Raw genomic sequence first — 19,168 nt, 5'->3', positions numbered from 1 at the left:
GGGAGCTAGGATCTAGGTTAAAGGACAGGGCCTCCTGGATAGCAATCTCAGGATTGCTACAAATGCAACGTGAAGGTGAGGTAAAAAATAGAAAGATAGTGGAACTAAACATGTGGCTGAAAACGTGGTGAAGGAGGGAGGGCTTTAGATTTGTAGATAATTGGGCAATGTTCCAGGGAAGGTGGGAACTCTTCCAGAAGGACAGTTTACATCTTAACTGGAAAGGGACAAATATCCTTGCAGGTAGGTTTGTTAGTGTGGCTCCAGAGGTTTTAAACTAGATGTGAAGGGCAATTCTCAGCAATGCATCATGGAACACTAAGAGCACACAGAACCCTGCAGGCCATCCACTGCAGCCTGACCTGTCTCCAGCCGTCTCGACTGTGTCTTCCCACTGGGTCCAGATAGGCCGGGACGAGAGAGTGAGGCTGACGACCTGCGCAACTCTCCCTCACTTTAATCCAAGTCAAGCACAACTTATCACTTCAAACCCAACATGCTTGACTTTGAAGCCATGGTCATCTTCAACTACGAAGGACGAACAACAAAACAACAACAACTGCAAGCTTTCCACACATTGACTGGGACGCCCATACTGTAAATGGGCTGAATGGTTTGGAATTTGGTAAATGTGTGCAGGATAGTTTTCTACATCAATATATAGAGGCACCAACTAGAGAAGGGGCAGTGTTGGTCCTGCTATTGGTAATTGAGATGGGTCAGGTGACAGAGGTGTGTGTTGGGGAGCACTTTGGGTCCAGTGATCACAATACTATTGGTTTCAAAATAATTAGTGAAAAAGATAGGTCAGGTCCCAGGATTGAGCTTTTTGACTGGAGAAAGGCTAATTTTGAGGAGATGAGAATGGATTTGGAAGGTATGGACTGGGATAAATTGTTTTATGGGAAGGATGTAGACAGAAAATGGAGGGGATTCAAAGGTGAAATTTTAAGGGTACAGAGACAGTATGTCCCTGTTAGGATGAAAGTTACATCAGAGGGTTAAAAGTCTTAGGGAACCTTGATTTTCAAGGGTTATTGGAAATATGGTTCAGATAAAGAGAGAGGTGTACAAAAAGTATAGACAGCATGAAGTAAATAAGGTGTTAGAGGAATATAAAGAATGTAAAAAGAATCTTAAGTAAGAAATTAGAAAGGCTAAGAGAAGATATGAGGTTGCTTTGTCAAGTAAGGTGAAAATAAATCCAAAAGGTTTCTACAGATATATTAGGAACAAAAGGATAGTGAGGGATCAAATTGGTCCCCTAGAGAATGAGAGTGGACAGCTATGCGTGGAGCCAAAGGAGATGGGGGAGATTTTGAACAGTTTTTTTTCTTCTGTATTCACTAAGAGGAAGGATATTGATCTGTGTAAAGTAAGGGAAATAAGTCGGGAAGTTATGGATAAGATGATAATTAAAGAAAAATAAGTTCTAGTAATTTTAAGGAAGTTAAAGGTGGATAAGTCTCCAGGTCCTGAGGGATTTGGGCCGGTTAGAAGAATCAGCTGAAAGATGGCAGATGGAGTTTAATGCTGAGAAGTGTCAAGTGCTTCATTCTAGAAGGAATAATCAAAACAGGACGTACGTAGTAAATGGGAGGCCATTGGAGATTGCAGTAGAACAGAGGGATCAAGGAATAATGATACATAGTTCCCTGAAGGTGAGGTCACATGTGGATAGGTGGTGAAGAAAGCTTATGGTATGTTGGCCTTTATAAATCAGAACACTGAGTCTAGGATGTTATGTTAAAATTGTACAAGGCATTGGAAAGACCAAACTTGGAGTATTGTGTACAGTTTTGGTCACCAAAGTACAGGAAAAATATTAACAAATTAGAGAAAGTACAGAGAAGATTTACTAGGATGTTGCCTGGGTTACAGTGTCTAAGTTATAGGGAAAGGTTAAATAAGTTTGGTCTTTATTCTTTGAAGCATAGAAGGTTGAGATAGGATTTGAATGAGGTATTTAAAATTATTAGGGGTATAGATAGAGTTGACATGGAGAGGCTCTTTCCTTTAAGAAAGGAGGAGATACAAATGAGAGGACATGAATTGAGAGTTAGGGGGAAAATGTTCAGAGGGAACATGAGGGGGGACTTCTTTACTCAGAGAGTGGTGGGAGTGTGGAACAAGCTTCCAGACATAGTGGTGGAGGCAGGCTAGATATGTAGATGTATATGGACAGGAAAGGAATGGAGGGTTACAGGTTGAGTGTAGGTCAGTGGGGTTAGGTGAGAGAAACTGTTCGGCATGGACTAGAAGGACCAAATTGGCCTGTTTTTATGCTGTGATTGTTATATGGTCACATATTGAATGCAGACTTGGGCAGAAAAGAAGTAGATGGAGTTCAATCCGGGTAAGTGTGAGGTGATGCATTTTGAAAGGGCAAGCCAGAAGGCTGAGTATAGGGTTAGTGGCCGGTTAATTAAGAGTGTGGATAAACAGAGGGACCTTGGGGTTCAAATCCATACATCACTCAAGGTCACTGCACAGGTTGATAGGATAGTTAATAAGGCCTATCAGATGCTGGGCTTCATTAATAGGGGGATTGAGTTCAGGAGTAGAGACATCATGTTGCAACTCTATAAATCTCAGGTGAGACCACACTTGGAATATTGTGTTCAATTTTGGTCACCTCATTACAAGAAGAATGTGGAAGCAATGGAGAGGGTGCAGAGGAGATTTACCAGGATGTTGCCTGGATTGGAAAACAAGTCTTATGAGGCAAGGTTATCAGAGCTGGGACTTTTCTCTTTGGAGAGTAGAGGATTAGAGGTATATTAGATAATAGAGATCTACAAAATTATGAGAGGCAGAGAAAGGATGGACAGCCAGTGCCTGTTTCCCAGGACAGGATCAGCACACACCAGAGGACAAGTGTACAAAGTTAAGGGAGAGATCAGAGATAAGTTTTTTTTACACAGAGAGTTGTGGGTGCCTGATGCCTTGCCTGGGATGATGGTGGAAGCTGAAACATTAGGGGCATTTAAGAGACTCTTAGACAGGCACATGGATGAAGGAAAAATATAGGGTTACGGGGTAGGGTGAGTTTAGTACTATTTTTTTAAGAGCATATGGGTCGACACATCATCAAGAGCCAAAGGGCCTGTACTGTGCTGTAGTGTTCTATGTTCTAAGCTCTTTTTGTGCCTCTGAGTGTTGGTCTTCAGGCTCCTGTACCTCCTTCCTCATGTAACAGTGTGAAAAGGGCATGGTGTGAGTTGTGAGGGTCCTTGAGGATAGAGGCTGCTTTCTTAAGGCACCACCTCTTGTAGATGTCCCCTGTGGAGTGAAGACTGATGCACTAACCGAGCTCACAATTCTCTGTAGTCTTTTCCTATTCAGCCCATCTAGTCTGCCCCACCATTCAATCATGAGCTGCTCAGTTCTATCACTTCACCCCCCACTCCCTGGCCTTCTCCCTATAACCTTTGATGCCCTGGTTAATCAAGAATTTATCAATCTCTGATACACCCAACAGCCACCTGTGGCAACAAATTCCACAGATTCACCGCCCTCTGGCTGAAGAAATTCCTTTGCATCTCTAGACACCCCTCAATCTTGAACTTGTGCCCTCTTGTCCTAGGCTCTCGCACCATAGAAACAACCTTTGTCCGTGCCTTTCAACGTTCAAAATGTTTCAATGAGAGTTTGTCTCATTCTCCTGAATCCCAACGAGTCCAGGGCAAGAGACGTCAAATGCTCTTCATGTGATCGGGGAGAAGTCAGAGGGAGGTGTTTAAACAGAGTGGTGGGGGCCTGAAATGCATTGGCAGGGTTGGTGGTGGAGGCTGGTACAATAGGGACATTTTAAAGACTCTTGGATGGGCACATGGATGAAAGGAAAATGGAGGGATATGGGCATTGAGAGAGGGAAGGGATAGATTGATATGGAGTAGGTTTATAGGGTCATTACAATATTGGAGCAACACAGTTGGCCTCTGGGTTAGTGCATTACTGTTATACATGAGCAAACAGGGTTCAAATCTAGTTCTGTCTATAAGAAGTTTGTACATTCTCCTCCGGGTGCTTTGGCTTCCTCCCACCTTTCACAATGTGGTTGGTCAATTGGGTGTAATTGGGCGGCACGGCTCATGGGCTAAAATGGCCTGTTACTGTGCTGTGGTAAGAAAGGCCTGTACTGAGCTATGGTCTAAGTTTGAGGCGGACCAGTGTGCCCTTCACTGTCGATGCTCCTCCAACAGCACTCTCGCTTGTTGTCTAGGTAAGAAGCGCTGAGGACCACCCGCAGATCACACATAGACATGGTCCTGCCTCTGCAACCCAGGGTGGCCTGGCCACGCCAGCATTGCAGCAGGGAACCAGCAGGTCGGTGCTATCTGCTACACTTTGCACTCTGGGTGTGAGAGTGAGCATTAGAACCAATTAAGAAGAACCTTTGCCACCTTATCTGCAAAGAAAATCCTGCTGTTTACTGAAAGATTGTATTGATTATTTTCATTATTTTACTGTGCACCTGGATGGAAGCAATATAGCTGAAGATAAGTTACTTTATCCCAGTCCAGAGGCACATCTTGACATTGAAGGAAATAAATAAGCCTGGTTGCATTAAGCAGAAATTTTTATGACCTCATCACGTCCTAAAATGCACAAATTATTAATTATTTTCAAAGTGCAATCACAGCCTTAATATTGAGAAACCTGGTGCCCTATTTGTCCACTGCTAGATTCCATAAGCAGTGATTGTGATAAAAGGCCACATAATCTGTATTAGTGGGTTAAGAATAAATATTGACCAGCCAGTTTTAATTCCCCTGCTTATCTGCAAAATATGCTATTGGGCCCATTAAGAGTCCACCTGAACAGGTAGCAGAAACCTCAATAGCATGAGGTCATCAATTTGCCTATGGAAGAAACCGTTCCACAGACGATGCTATAGCCTTGTCGCTTCACTCCGTCCTGGCCCACCTGGAGAACGACGACTTGTGTGCCAGGCTGCTGTTCATTGATTTCAGCTCGGTGTTTAATACGATCATTCCCAGAGGCTGGTGGGAGAAATGTAATACGCGTTGAAAGAACCAAAGACTTGTTGATCCAGTCTTTTATTAACTAAAAGAGCATATCACAAGTAGGTTGACCAGTTCAGAATGACCTGGTCTGGCTAGGAGCATTCCTTTAAGACCTGCCAGTAGGTGTGGCTACACTCTCAGCCAATCACAGTCATCCTACACGACCAGCTGTACATAGACACATTGGTGATAGAATCTGTACTATCACAAGAAGCTGTCACCTCGTGGGGACTCAACACCCCTCTCTGTAACTGGATCCTGGACTTCCTACCGGGAAGACCACAGTCTGTCCGGGTTGGTAGCAGAATAATGAGCACCGTCACGTTGAGCTAAGGGCTGTGTGCTCAGCCTGCTTCTTGTTCACGCTACTGACCCACGACTGCATCACCAGATCCAGCTCCAACAATGTTAACAAGTTTGCAGATGACACAACAGTCGTCGGTCCCCATCAGCCACAACGATTAGTCGCTCTACAGAGAAGAGGTGGAAAATCTCGTGAAATGGTGCGAGAATAACAAGCTGAGACTCAACGTGGACAAGACGAAGGAGATGATTGTGGACTTTAGGAGGACTAGGAATGTCCACCCTCCACTAAATGTCAACAACTCTGTTGTAGAGAGAGTGGAGAGCACCGAGTTCCTTGGAGTTCACTTAACTGTGACCTATCATGGACACTCAACATCTCCTCACTTGTCAGGAAGGCGCAACAGTGACTACACTTCCTGAGAAGACTGAAGCGGGGAAGGCTACCGGCCACCATTATGGCAACCTTCTATAGTTGCTCTATCGAGAGCCTGGCCGGCTGTATCACAGAGTGGGTACGGTTGCTGCAAAGAAATGGATCGGAGGTCAATCCACAGGACCATAAGAGTGGTAGAAGGGAATCACTGGAGTTTCCCTCCAACACCTCCCCCACAATCTCAGCGTGATCTACTGGGATCATTGTCTGAAGAGGGCACACAAAATCATTGAGGATCCCTTCCACCCCGCACACAGCATCTTTCAGCTGCTTCTGTTTGGGGAAAAGATACAGGAGGATCAGAGCCAGCACCACCAGGCTGAGGAGTAGCTTCTTCCCACGGGCAGTGAGGATGCCGAACGACCAAAGGAACTGCTCACACTGACCCTCCGAGACTCTCATTTGTGCAAAACAATATGTATTTATTTATTTGTATACATGAATACTTGTCATTGTTTGTCTATAGGTGAGCTATGTCTGGTTGTGTGTCTGCGTGTTTTGCACAGAGGACCAGAGAACACTGTAGGTTGTACTTATAACCATATAACCACTTACAGCACAGAACAGGCCAGTTCGGCCCTACTAGTAAACTTGTACTTGTACAATCGCATGACAATAAATCTGACTCGACTTCCTGATGTCTTGTGGCCTGTGGGTGATCAACACAGTTTCCTGTCTTTGTTTTTATCCTTTGTTTCTATACTCGCTATAACTGCTCTGTCTGCCACAATAGCGTGGCTCTCCTAGAGGCTGCCCATTTCAATTCCCCACCCCATTCCCTTGCCGACACACCTATCCACGGTCTCAAGCACTGCCAGACTGAGACCACCCGCAAATTGGAGAAACAACACCTCATCTTCCAACTGGGTACCTTCCAACCGGATGACATTAACATTGACTTCTCTGGCTTTTGTTAAACCCCCTCACTTGCTCCCCCCCCATCCTTGTCACCTCCCCCCAGCTCTGCCTCTTCCCTTTTATCCTGCCTCCTTTCGCATAGACATAATCAACTCTCACCTCTCCCCTTATCATATCCAATTAACCCCGGTTGTTGGTCTGATTCCTCCCCCAGCCAACACTGTCTCTATTCTGAGATTTTCTGTATTTTGATCATTCTGCTTATTCCTTGAAGAAGGACTCAGGCCTGAAACGTTGGGAATCTATCCATCTCCTATGGACACTGAAAGACTGGCTGAGTTCCTCCAGCATTTTGGTGTGTCTTTACTACAATCACAACATCTGGAGACTTTTGTGTTTCACCCACAAACCATTTCTACCCATGGATGCTGTCTGACCTCCTGAGTTCCTCCAGTAGACCTTTGCTCTCTTTCTTCCATCAGGCAGAAGATGCATGCCTCCAGTTCAAGTTTCCTTCCTTTCATTTTCAGACTCTTCAGTGGACCTCTCGAATATGCATTATCATCGACTCCAAAGACAGTCCTTTAATAAACATTAGATTGTAGCTGACCCGACTCCATGAGCTCGAATGAATGGAAGGGGGTAGGGAGGTCGACCTTTATGGCCAGGTCACAAGTGGCGGAGTTACAGGTGATCGAGTCATATGTGGGCCGGCCAGCCGCTCGCACACAGAGCAGTATATACATATTGCCACACTCTCATTGGTAAAAGAGAATTCCCCTGCGTTGTTTAATGGCACTTTTCTCTCTATCCTGGGCTTTGTCCAAGTAACATTAAACTCTACCTCTTTCCTGATGGTAGCAGTGAGAACAGAGCATGTGCTGGGTGGTGTGAATCCTTGATGATTTCTGCTGCTCTCCAACAGAAGCGTTCCTTGTAGATGTTCTCGGTGGTTGGGAGGGTTTTGCCTGTGATGTCCTGGGCTGTGTCCACTGCCTTTAGGAGGGCTTTACGCTCAGGGGTATAGGTGTCCCCATACCATACCAACAGGTCAGCACACTTTTCACCACACTTCTGTAGAAATTTGCCAGGGTTTCTGGTGTCATACCAAACCTCTGCAAATTCCTGAGAAAGTAGAGATGCTGAGGGGCTTTCTTCACGAATGCCATTAGTGTGTTGGGCCCAGGAAACATCCTCTGAGATAGTGTCTCCCAAGAATTTAAATTTGTTCACTCTCTCCGCCTCATTTTAAAAATTTTTTAAATTTAGCCATACAGAATGGTAACAGGTCATACCAGCTCATGAGCCTGTGCCACCCAATTGCACCCAATTGACCTACAACCCCCACCCCCCCCCCCCCCCCACTACCAGTAAGTTTTGAATGTTCACTGGATTGCACACCTCTGGTTTTCCCTTCCTGAAGTCAACAATCAGCTCCTTAGTTTTGGTGACATTGAGTGCAAGATTGTTGTCGGTGGACCCTTCAGCCAAGTTTTATCTCTCCCTCCTGAATGTTGACTTATCGCCCCTTTTTATACAACCCACTAATCATGGCATCGTTGGCAAATTTGTAGATACTGTTGCTTTTGTACCGAGCCAAGCAGTCATAGGTGTAAAGTGAGTAGAGCAGGGGAAAATGCAGCCCTGTGGTGCTCTGGTACTGATGGAGATATTCTTACCAATCCTCATTGATTGACAGCTCCTCCTTTCAAATGGTAGCTTCTTCCAGAATCTCACCATCCTCCTCTCTGAATTCTCCAGCTTAATGAGCACAGCTAAGAAATCTTCATCTAAAAAGGGCAGTGCTTTGTTAAATACAGGCAAATGGATGGATGTTGGGCCAAAGGGCTTGTCTCTGCGCTTTATCACTCCATGACCCCACCTTTCTCTGATTTGGGAGGTGACAGACATCTCCACAGAAAAGCTCAGACATCAATTTATAGCTCCTAGACAAAACAGAAAATGATACTCAGCAGATCACGAACCAACCGTGAAAAGAGAGAATAAGTTAAAACACAGAAACACTGGAGGAACTCAGCCCATCTCGCAGTAGCCATAGGAGGTAAAGATATATTAGCAAAGTTTCAAACCTGAGCCCTTCTTCAAGGGATAAGTGAAATGCAGTCAGGCAGGTTATATTGTAGTGAAGTATTCTACACTGAGCTACTATAGACATCGGTGTACACATTGTGGAATCGCTGTACACGTTGTCGAGTTGATGTATACGCAGGGAAATCGACGTACACGCTGTGGAGTCTAGTGCAGGACTGACACCTCCAGGCTTGCCTGCTGGGCTTATATACATCACTGCTTCTGTCACATGGACAGGAAGTGATGTCATTGGTGATGTCATCAGCCCAGATAAAAACCGGTGTTGGATTCAGGTCAATTTCCCACATTTTCTAAACCATCTCCGCCATTTTGGGAAACGGTTTGCTTGCTGGTAAGTGGGTCGTCACCATATAGTGTCTACTTCCCATGGATAAAACGGGACCCACTGAGTTAATCCAGCATTTCTGTGTTTTTACTTTAATTACAACATCTACAGTCTTTCGTGTTTCGCTTCAGGAGAAAGGGAATTGCTATTTCAGTTCAACGACCTTTCATCACAATTGGAAAAATTTAAAGATTTAATAGTGTTTTTAAAAAATTGTAAATCCTGTCAGAAAAAAAAAAATCAAAACATATATAGTTCGAGGAACTTGGAATTAAATAGATATTAAACCAAAGTCAAAATCCTAAGGACGTTGGAAACCTGAAATAAAAATATTTCCAGAACTCTCCAGCTGTTCAAAAAATGCAACTTGATATTTTTTTTTAATATACTCCTAACAGTGCCTTGTTGAACACTCATGGTAAGAACAGTACCTCTGGCAGTACAGCAAGATTCCCTGAATATAAAAGCAGTGAGTGCCAGCATGTTTGGCACACTCCAGGGCAGCACGATTGGCGCCACGCTATTACAGCGCCAGTGACTTGGGTTCAAATCCAGCGCTGTCTGCAGGGAGTTTGAGTGTTCTCCCTATTATCTGCTTGAGCTTCCTCCAGGTGCTTCAGTTTCGTCCCACCCTTCAAAACATACAGGGGTTGGATGTATTTGGGAGGCATGGGGCTCGTGGGCCAGGAGGGCCTGTTACCGGACTGTATGTCTAAATATAAAATCTTTAATCTCTGGAGTATGGTTTGAACAGGGGATTCCTACTGACCCATACATGACGTGATGCGTTTTGACTTTGGCTCAACCTTGTAATTGTTACGTTTCAGTCTTACATCCTAATCTTTGTTCAGCAACCTAACACAGCAGCACGGTTGGCGTCGCGCCATGCGAACGGGCCCTGGGTTCGAATCCCGCACTGTCTATCATGAGTTTGTATGCTCTCCCCGTGTCTACATGGGTTTTCTCTGGGGGCTCCGATTTCCGCCCACCCTTTAAAACGTACCGGGGGTGTAAGTTTATAGGGTGTAAATGGGGCGGCATGGACTTGTAGGGCCAAATTGGCCTGTTACCATGCCGTATGTCTACATTTTTTTGTTAAAAACTTCCAGTGCTTCTCAATGCAACAATGTGCCAGCACCGTCTGTATCAACCTTTCTCAACATGTTTCCTCTTGGTTTTATCATTTGGAAGAGATCCTTCAGCCCAACTTGTCCATGCCAACCAACTTCAGGACTAGTCCCGTTTGCCTGCATTTAGACCATATCCTTCCAAGCTCATCAAAGTTCAGTTTTATTGTGACATCATGCCCAACCCTGAGATTCTTTTTCCAGCGGGCCAGGCAGAATGACCACTAATTGGTGGTACAAAAACTTTACTCAAGAAAATACATGCACGTGTAAACAAATAAAAAAATGTAAATGAAACTGTTTGTGCAATACAAAGAGAAAATAAATCAATAAAGGGCAAAAGTGCTCCATATATCTTTCCAAATTGTGCCCCTCAGTTCCCTCTTAAATCTCTCTCACTTTAGAATTGCCTACCCTGGGAAAAAGACTATCAGTGCCCCTCGTGATTTTACAAACTTCTATAAGGTCACCCGTCAGCCTCCCATATAACTCAAGCCGTCCAAGTTCTTGAAACATGCTGGTGAATCTCCTTTGCATCCCTTCCCACAGCTGGATGTCCAGAACGGCGCATATTGTTCCAAGTGTGGACACACTTGTAAGGGATTAGCAATGTTATGGCTCTTGCTCTATACTCCTAGGAGTTCAGAAGAGAGAGGGAACCTCAAAGAGGCATTTTGTATGTTGAAAGGCCTGGACAGAGTAGATGCAACAGAGTTGTTTCCTATGGTGAGAGAGTCAAGGACAGGAGGGCACAACTTCAGGATTGAAGGGCGCCCATTTAAAACAGAGATGCGGAGGAATTTCTTTCGCCAGCGAGTATCTCTGGAATTTGCTTCCACAGGTGGCTGTGGAGACCAGGTCTTTGGATTCAGAATTGGCTTGTCTGCAGAAAGCAGAGGGTAGGAGTAGATGGAATGAATTCTACCAGGAGGTCAGTGACTATTGGACTTCCACAAGAATCTGTTCTGGATCCCCTGCTCTTTGTGACTTTTATAAATGACCTGGACGAAGAAGTGGAGGGATGGGTCAGTAAGTTTGCAGATGACATGAAGGAAGGTTGGAGGTGTTGTGGATAGTGTAGAAAATAGAATGTAGAAAGGATATATATGAATTGGATGGAAAGGTGGTAGATGGAGGTCAATCCATATAAGTATGAAGTTATGCATATTGGAAGGTCAAACTCAAAGGCAGAGTACATGGTTAATGGCAGAATTCCTAACAGAGAGGAAAATCAGAGGGACTTTCTGGTCCAAATCCATAGATCTCTCAAGTTTGCTGCGCAGGTTGCTAGGTTAGTAAAGAAGATTTATGGTGTGCAGGCCTTCATTCGTCAGGACATTGAGTTCAAGGGTCGAGGGGTAATGTTGCATCTCTGTAAAGCGCTGGTTAGACCACATTTGAAATATTGTGTTCAATTCTGGTCACCCCATTATAGAAGGGTGTGGAAACTGTGGAGAGGGTGCAGAGGAGATTTACCTAGATGTTACCTGGATTGGAAAACGTGTCTTATGAGACAAGGTTACCTCAGTTAGGTCTCCTCTCATCCTTCTTTACTTTTCTCTTTGAAGCAAAGAAGGATGAGAGGAGACCTAACTGAGGTCTACAAGATTATGAGAGACTCTTAGACAGGTATATGGATGAAAACAAACTGGATGGTTATGAGGTAGGGAGGGTTTAGTTGTTTGAATAGGTTTATATAGATCAGCACAACATCTTGGGCTAAAGGGCCTGTTCTGTGCTGTAATGTTCTGTTCACTATGTTCTCATTGCATGTTGAGAGTTAAACCCAAGCAATTACCAGTCATTTACCTGTTTAAGGACATTATTAAATGGTTTCTCCCTGGGACACTCCAATGTCTCCATGCCAGTGCACACAAGGAACCCATGAGGCAACAACTGATGTTTCTCAGAGGGCTGAGGAGATTTGGCCTGTCTTTAGATTCTCTATCTATCTTCTATAGGTGCACTCTGGAAAATATACCGATTGCTTGCATCACAACCTGCTTAGCCAATTCAAGTGTCCAGGAACAGAGAAGGCTGCAGAAGGTAGCAAACGTGGCCAGGTCCATCACAGGTTCTGACCTCCCCTCCCCCCACTCCCATCCATCCATTAAAAACACAAACACCACCCTGATCCCGGCCTCTTCTCACTGCAACCTTCGGGAATAAGGTAGAGAAGCCTGAAGACCAGCACCTTTATGCTCAAGAACAGGGTCCTTGAACCTCCCCTTGTAACACTAATCAGGGATCAGGGACAGCTCCGACTACACGAAGATGACTGAACATTACTTACCTGTATATCTCATGCATTTATTGTCTCTTAAATAAATTCAATTAGTTTACTATGATAAAAAGTAAAACATGAATGTCTGTAGACTTTGCAGTTGAACTAAAAAAGCAACGCTGGAGAAACTCAGCAGATCAAACTGTGTACTTTATAGAAAAAAGATAAAGTTACGTAACTGACATTTGGGGCTCAAGCCTGACACGTTAGTTATGTGTTTTTACCTTTGCTATATTTCTCCAGCACTGTGTTTTTAGTTCACTATGATTGATAGCCAATAGGACCCCAAAACCCAGCAGCAATAGAAATTCACCAAGACAATTGGTTACTTAAACAAAATTTGCCTTTAAATATCTTTAAACATGAAAACAGGATCAAACTTTAACTTATCACTATTAACTTAACTTAACCCCCTTCTACTTCTAAGCGCACGTGTATGTAATGTGTTTATAAATTCAAAAAAAGTTATTTGATTCACAGTCCAATCTCACTTCTCACTCCTCCAAGTTCACTGGTAGCAGGCAATTCTTACACTGTGCACAGAATTTAACATTTATGAATTTCACCAGGCTTTGGTGATTGAAAGGAAAATGGTTTCCACTCAGGAAGGTTCTTGTCAGTTTTCAGAGGGAGATTTGTGGCTCGTTGGACACCCACAACTGATCCCTTCCGAGCCACTTCGGTGGCTTGCCGAAGAAATTTTCCCCATCAGGGTTTTCCAGATGATAACTTATTTTTTCAGGTCACCACAGAGTTCCTTTTTGTTTCCCTTATTTCAAATGAAACATTAAACAGCCAGTCCTCTCCTCTTGTATGGACCACAAGGGCTTTGACCAGGCTGAACTCGGAACTCACAAACCGTCTTCAAAATGGGGTTTTTCCACAAGCTTGCCTCCTTGTCCTGTTCTAGTCCCAGCTGCTGCTGCTCAACTGTAGAACTGAATTCTCTCTCTCTCTCTCCCTCTCTCTCTCTCTCTCTCTCTCTCTCTCTCTCTCTCTCTCTCTCTCTCTCTCTCTCTCTCTCTCAGAGAAAACCACATGATCCCTTTAGAACAGCCAACTGCACTCAGACAGACTGTGGCACCGGACCCAATCTTTCGAGCTCATTCATCTGTTGCTTTCCAAAACAATAATCCATTACTCCACACCATGTCCAATTAACACCTACTTGTGAAGTCCTTATAGGCATCCTTCAAAGTTTTTGCAAAGGAACTCAGAGCCTGGACTGTCTGGCATTTTAAATGAGATCTGTTTTGAAGTGTTTGTATGTGACCTACACTAAAAAAAAAACCTGCCACAATTTATCTCCTTTTAAAACGTATATACAATATAAAATATAACTTAATAATCTGTCACACAAGTACATGTTCGATTACAGCAAGCAAGAATTTCAGTGCAAATGTATAGTGTAAAATGTGTATGACAATAAAATCTTCATCATTATTTATGATTTACTGCATTCTAATCTTGCCATTCTCAACCATTTTTTTGGTTCTGGCCCCCTTAGAGCAAAGTTTATGGTTCCCCCATCCCTGCACAGCAGTCGAGTTTAGTTGGTTTCTTCCTTATTTCTACCAACTACATTAAAAATATTTTACAATTTCAGTCCGTGAACTCTCCCCACCCCCGAAATGTGCTGCGGCCCCCAGGGGGAACGTACAACCCCCTGTTGAGAATAAGGGGTGACTGGGATGCTTTCTGTTGCAGAGTCTGACTGAGGCCATTAGTGTGCCGGAAGGAGGAACATTTAATCCTGAGCTGCAACGACTATACAGTACAGTGATACAAGTCAAATCAAGTCGAGAAAGAAGATACAGCTCAGGTAGGTACAGAATGTACAAAAAGCTAAATGCAGACAAATTCACAAAACATTTGAAGAGGCTGTGATTATATTAAAGACACAAAAATGCTTTCGGAATTCAGCAGGTCTCACAGCATCCACAGGAGGTAAAAATATATAACCAATTGTTTTGGGCCCGAGCTCTTTTTCAAGGTATGAGTATATCTTTTCCAGCAGTCTCTCCTTTCTCGATCGCTCTGTCTCCATCTCAGGATGGAGAAAGAGAGATGGAGCATATGGAGATTAAGGAGGGGGTGGTGCCTGCTGCCTTACAGTGAATAAAGATAGTCAAATCCCCCAGGTCGGATATGATATTCCCTCGGACCTTGAGAGAGACAAGTGTAGAAATTGCAGGGGCCCTGGCTGATATATTTAAAATGTCCTTAGCCACGGGAGAGGTGCTGGAGGATTGGAGGGTAGCTCATGTTGCCCCATTGTTTAAAAAAGGCAAACCGGGTAATTATAGGCCGGTGAGCCTGACACAGTTAGTAGGTAAATTATTGGAAGGAGTTCTGAGAGATAGGATATATAGATATTTGGATAGCCACGGGCTAATTAAAGATAGACGGCATGGCTTTGTGCATGGTAGGTCGTGTTTAACAAATCTTGTAGAATTTTTAGAAGATGTTACCAAAGGTAGATGAAGGAAAGGCTATGGAGGTTGTCTACATGGACTTTAGTAAGGCTGTTACGAACTAGCAAATGTTGTTATGAACTAACAAAGGAATAATGGAGAAAATTCACCAGACAATGGTAAATTCAAAATAATAGTTTTTATTAAACTATTAATATCGTAAAATTTCTTACTTAACTCTAAACCTAACCCCACTATACACAAATGTGTGTGTGTGTGTGTGTGTGTGTGTGTGTGTGTGAGAGAGAGAGAGAGATTAAATCCGAAACTATTATGGTTTAAGCTTCATTCTGAAAAAGTCCAGTTTCAAACCTCTTGTTGAACTTGAGGATCTTTTTAAATTGTGCTTCAGGAGTAATTATGAAACAAGAGTGAAACATCACATTTCTTTAAATTGTTGCTCAAAAGCAATAATAAAGTTTTTTGAAACATCAAATCATCAGACCTCTTTAAAACTCACCAATTTCTTTTGTAGAGTCGTTTTCAACACAATGTTCCTTCAGAGGAACAAAATTCTTTAATCCTCCATACGATTGATCTTCCACAAACTTCTTCCTGTTTTTCCCTTTGGAATTACGGAGTCTGTATCTTTCACAATGATTTCAGACTTTTTAATTAAAAATGACCATTCCTCTGGACACAAACGAGGCTGCCTCTCATTTCTTAAAGACCAGTCGGGGTGGCGATTAAAATACCACTGGGTGTTCCTTCTTCTAATAAGACGAACACAGATGCTTTTCAAAGGATTTTGAAAGTTTACTTCTCTTGACAGAAAGAGCAATCTTGTATTCAGAGGTTACTTCCAACTGACTCAAAATGTCTGATTTCTTCAGTAATATCCTTTCTCAAAATCATGTGACATATGATCATCACTGATTCAGTTTCATTTCTTCTAAAACATCCAACCTCATCTTAGTCCAAAACTATAAGTGGATGATTCCGAATCATCTGCACAGCTCGCTCCAATGGTACTTGAGTTTTGAAACAGCTGCCAGCATTATGCTGAATGTACACAAAAATGCTTTTAAGAACTGCACATTGTACTTGCGTTTTCAATTAAGACCACTTCAATTCTTCTTTGGCTCTGCCTTTCCAAGACACATTGACTCCAAAAATGACTTCACTTCTGAGTGTATTGTGTGACCCTGTTCCAAACCCACAATAACCTTACCAAAAATATATATAATTCAATAAGTTAACTTTACATAAAAGCATTAATATTAACATTCATTACAAAGCCTTTGACAAGGTCCCACGTGGTAGGTTAGTTTTGAAGGTTAAGATACTACGTATCCATGGAGAAATTGTAAACTAGATTCAAAATTGACTGTGTGGAAGAAAACAGAGAATGGTGGTGGATGGATACTTCTCAGACTGGACGCTGTGACTAGTGGTGTGCCTCAGGAATCTGTGTTGAGACTATTGTTGTTTGTTGGCTATATCAATGATCTGGATAGGAACGTGGTAAACTGGATCAGCAGAGCTTGCAGAGGAATCTGGACCAACTGGGAGAATGGGCCAGTAAATAGCAGATGGTGGTTAATGCAGACAAGTGTTAGGTGTTGGATCTTGGAAGAGCAAACCAAGGTAGGACGTACACTGTAAATGGTAGGGTACTGAGGAGTGCGGAGGAACAAAGAGAGCTGGGAATACAGGTACATTGTTCCCTGAAGGTGGTGTCGCAGGATTGTAAAGAAAGCTTTTGGCAACTTATTGGAGTTGGGATGTTATGTTCAAGTTGTTTAAGACATTGGTGAAGCCAAATTTGGAATATTGTGTGCAGTTCTGGGCACCTAACTACAGGAAAGATTGAAAAAGTGCAGAGAAAATTTACTAAGATGTCAGGTCTTCAAGAGTTGAGTTACAAGGAAAGATTAAACTGGTTAAGACTTTGTTTCCTTGGAACAAAGAAGAATAAGGGGAGATTTTATAGAGGTTTACCAGATTATGAGGGGTATAGATAGAGTGGATGCGAGTAGGCTTTTTCCACTTAGATTGGGGGAAATAGGTTCGAGAGGACATGATTTTAGGGTGAAAGGGGAAAGGTTTAGCGAGAACATAAGGGGAAAATTCTTCACTCAGAGAGTGTTGGGTGTGAATGAGCTGTCATCTGACGTGGTGAATGCGGGGTTTGATTTTAAGAATAAATTAGATACATACATGGATGCGAGAGGTCTGGAGGGTTATGGAAAGGGGGCAGGTCGTTGGGCCTAGCTGAATTATGGTTGACCCAGACTATGGTTTCTATGATACAGATTCATTCTTTGAAGAAGGGCTCAGGCCCGAAGTATCATTTATATATCGTTACCTCCTATAGACGCAGCAAGACCTGCTGGGTTCTTCCGGCATGTACTTCAATACAAATAACTGAAAGGTTAAATGGCTGAGGATGGTTGCAGTGATTGGATTGAAAGGAATCTTCACATCCGAACTCTTTGTGTTGGGTCTGAAGACATTCTACTCCAAACTCCCTATTACATGGTACCACCAAAAAACTGCAGATGAGAGAAACCTGAAATAACAGCAGAAAATACTGGACTCCTGGATGTTCTTAGATCTGATATGTTAACTTTGGTTTACATCTTTAAAAGTGCTTGCTTTTATTTACCAATTAAAAAGAGAAAATGCTGGAAATACGCAACAGATTTTTTTTGAGCTATGCAGCATGGTAGCAGGCCATTTCGGCCCATGAGTCCATGCCACCTAATTGACCTACAACCCCCGGTAAGTTTTGAATGATATGAGGAAACCAGAGCCTCTGTGGAAAGCCCCATGCAGACACAGGGAGAGCGTACCAACTCGTTGCCGACAATGCGAGATTCGAACCCCAGTCCCGATCGCCTGCACTATAAAGGCATTGCACTAACCGTGCTGCCCCAGTGCCAAACCGCGCCGAATCTGACGAAGGAGCCTGATATGTTGTTTCTTTTTCTCTCTGTACAAAGACGACCTGACCTGCTCAGCATTTCCTACATACTCTGTTCTTATTTCACCATGAAGTCTTTCACCCTCCTGCTACTGTTATAATTTCAGACCACTTCATCCATCTGCTAATGTTTAAAATAACTTGTGTGAGGGCGTGATTGGATAATCCAATGCTGAGGTCCATTGTACGAATGCCTCATACTGTTTCCTTCCATCTCTCTGTCTTTGTGGATATTTCCTTCCTTTTTTTTATTTCTTCCTTTCACCCCAATCCTTCTTTCACATTACATCAGTCTCGATCTTTTCTGCTCTATTGTTCACTTTCTTTCTTTCTCTGCCTTCCTTCACCTTGAATTTATTCATTCATTCACATTGTGGCAGAGCCCTAAGGGTATGCTTCTTTTGGAAATCTTCTCCAAGTATCAGTGGAGCACACGCTATGTTCACACATGAAACTAATGGGAGTGAGTCTAGGGGAGTACAGCTAAAGGGAACTGTGTGCAAGAACTCATTAGGACAATGATCTAATAGTGAAACGAGAAAGAGATTTGAGAAATCAGTTCTGGGAGTGAATGGAGTTCAGTATCATAGTGGGTTGAGTTATGGCTGCAGTAGAGTCAAGTTTACGGTCATCCGATTGTACAAGTACAACCCGACGAAACAGTGTTCTCCGGTGCAAAACAACCAGATAGTTGCCGGCACGTTTAGCATAGCGGTTAGTACCGTGCCAGCAATCAGGACTAGGGTTCGAATCCCACACTGCCTCCAAGGAGTTTGTACATTCTCCTCATATCTGTGTGGGTTTTCCCTGGGGTCTCTGGTTTCCTCACACCATTTGAAACAAATTGGGGGTGTAGTTTAATTGGGTGTAAATTGGGTGGCATGCGTTCGTGGGCTAAAATGGCCCGTTTCTGTGCCGTGTGTCTAAAATTTAAAATAACACATATGCAGGATAAGCATTTGTATAAAACAAACAAATAAATAAATATTGTTTCATGGACATGAAAGTCTTGGATGGATATTGTCAGCAGATCCTTTGGTCGTTCACCATTTTCATTACCCGTGGGAAGAAGCTGATCGTCAGCCTGGTGGTGCTGGCTCTAATCTCCTCTAACTCTTTCCCGACAGGAGCAGCTGAAAGATGCTGTGTGCAGGGTGGAAGGGGTCCTCAATTATTTTGTGTGCCCACTTCAGACAACGATCCTGTTGGGGGGGCAGGGAGACTCCACTGATACTCTGTGCCACCTCTTAAGGACCTACGGATTGACCTCCGATCTATTTGCCTGCATCCATC

The 19,168-nt window shown here is 43.3% G+C and overlaps 1 protein-coding gene across 2 annotated transcripts in view; it reads left to right on the top strand.

Annotated features, from left to right (window-relative positions):
* Positions 1-19,168, top strand: part of nhej1 (nonhomologous end-joining factor 1) — a 406,931-nt gene that overhangs the window by 375,341 nt on the left and 12,422 nt on the right. For both annotated transcript variants that reach the window (XM_069935934.1, XM_069935935.1), the window contains one exon: positions 14,183-14,297. In XM_069935934.1, coding sequence (XP_069792035.1) covers positions 14,183-14,297 — 115 coding nt within the window. The remainder of the gene's footprint in view (positions 1-14,182; positions 14,298-19,168) is intronic.

Source organism: Narcine bancroftii, chromosome 4 (genome assembly GCF_036971445.1).
Source record: "Narcine bancroftii isolate sNarBan1 chromosome 4, sNarBan1.hap1, whole genome shotgun sequence".
Taxonomy (NCBI): domain Eukaryota; kingdom Metazoa; phylum Chordata; class Chondrichthyes; order Torpediniformes; family Narcinidae; genus Narcine; species Narcine bancroftii.
The sequence above is the reverse complement of the archived record's forward strand: the minus strand, read 5'-3'. Positions and strand labels throughout refer to the sequence as shown.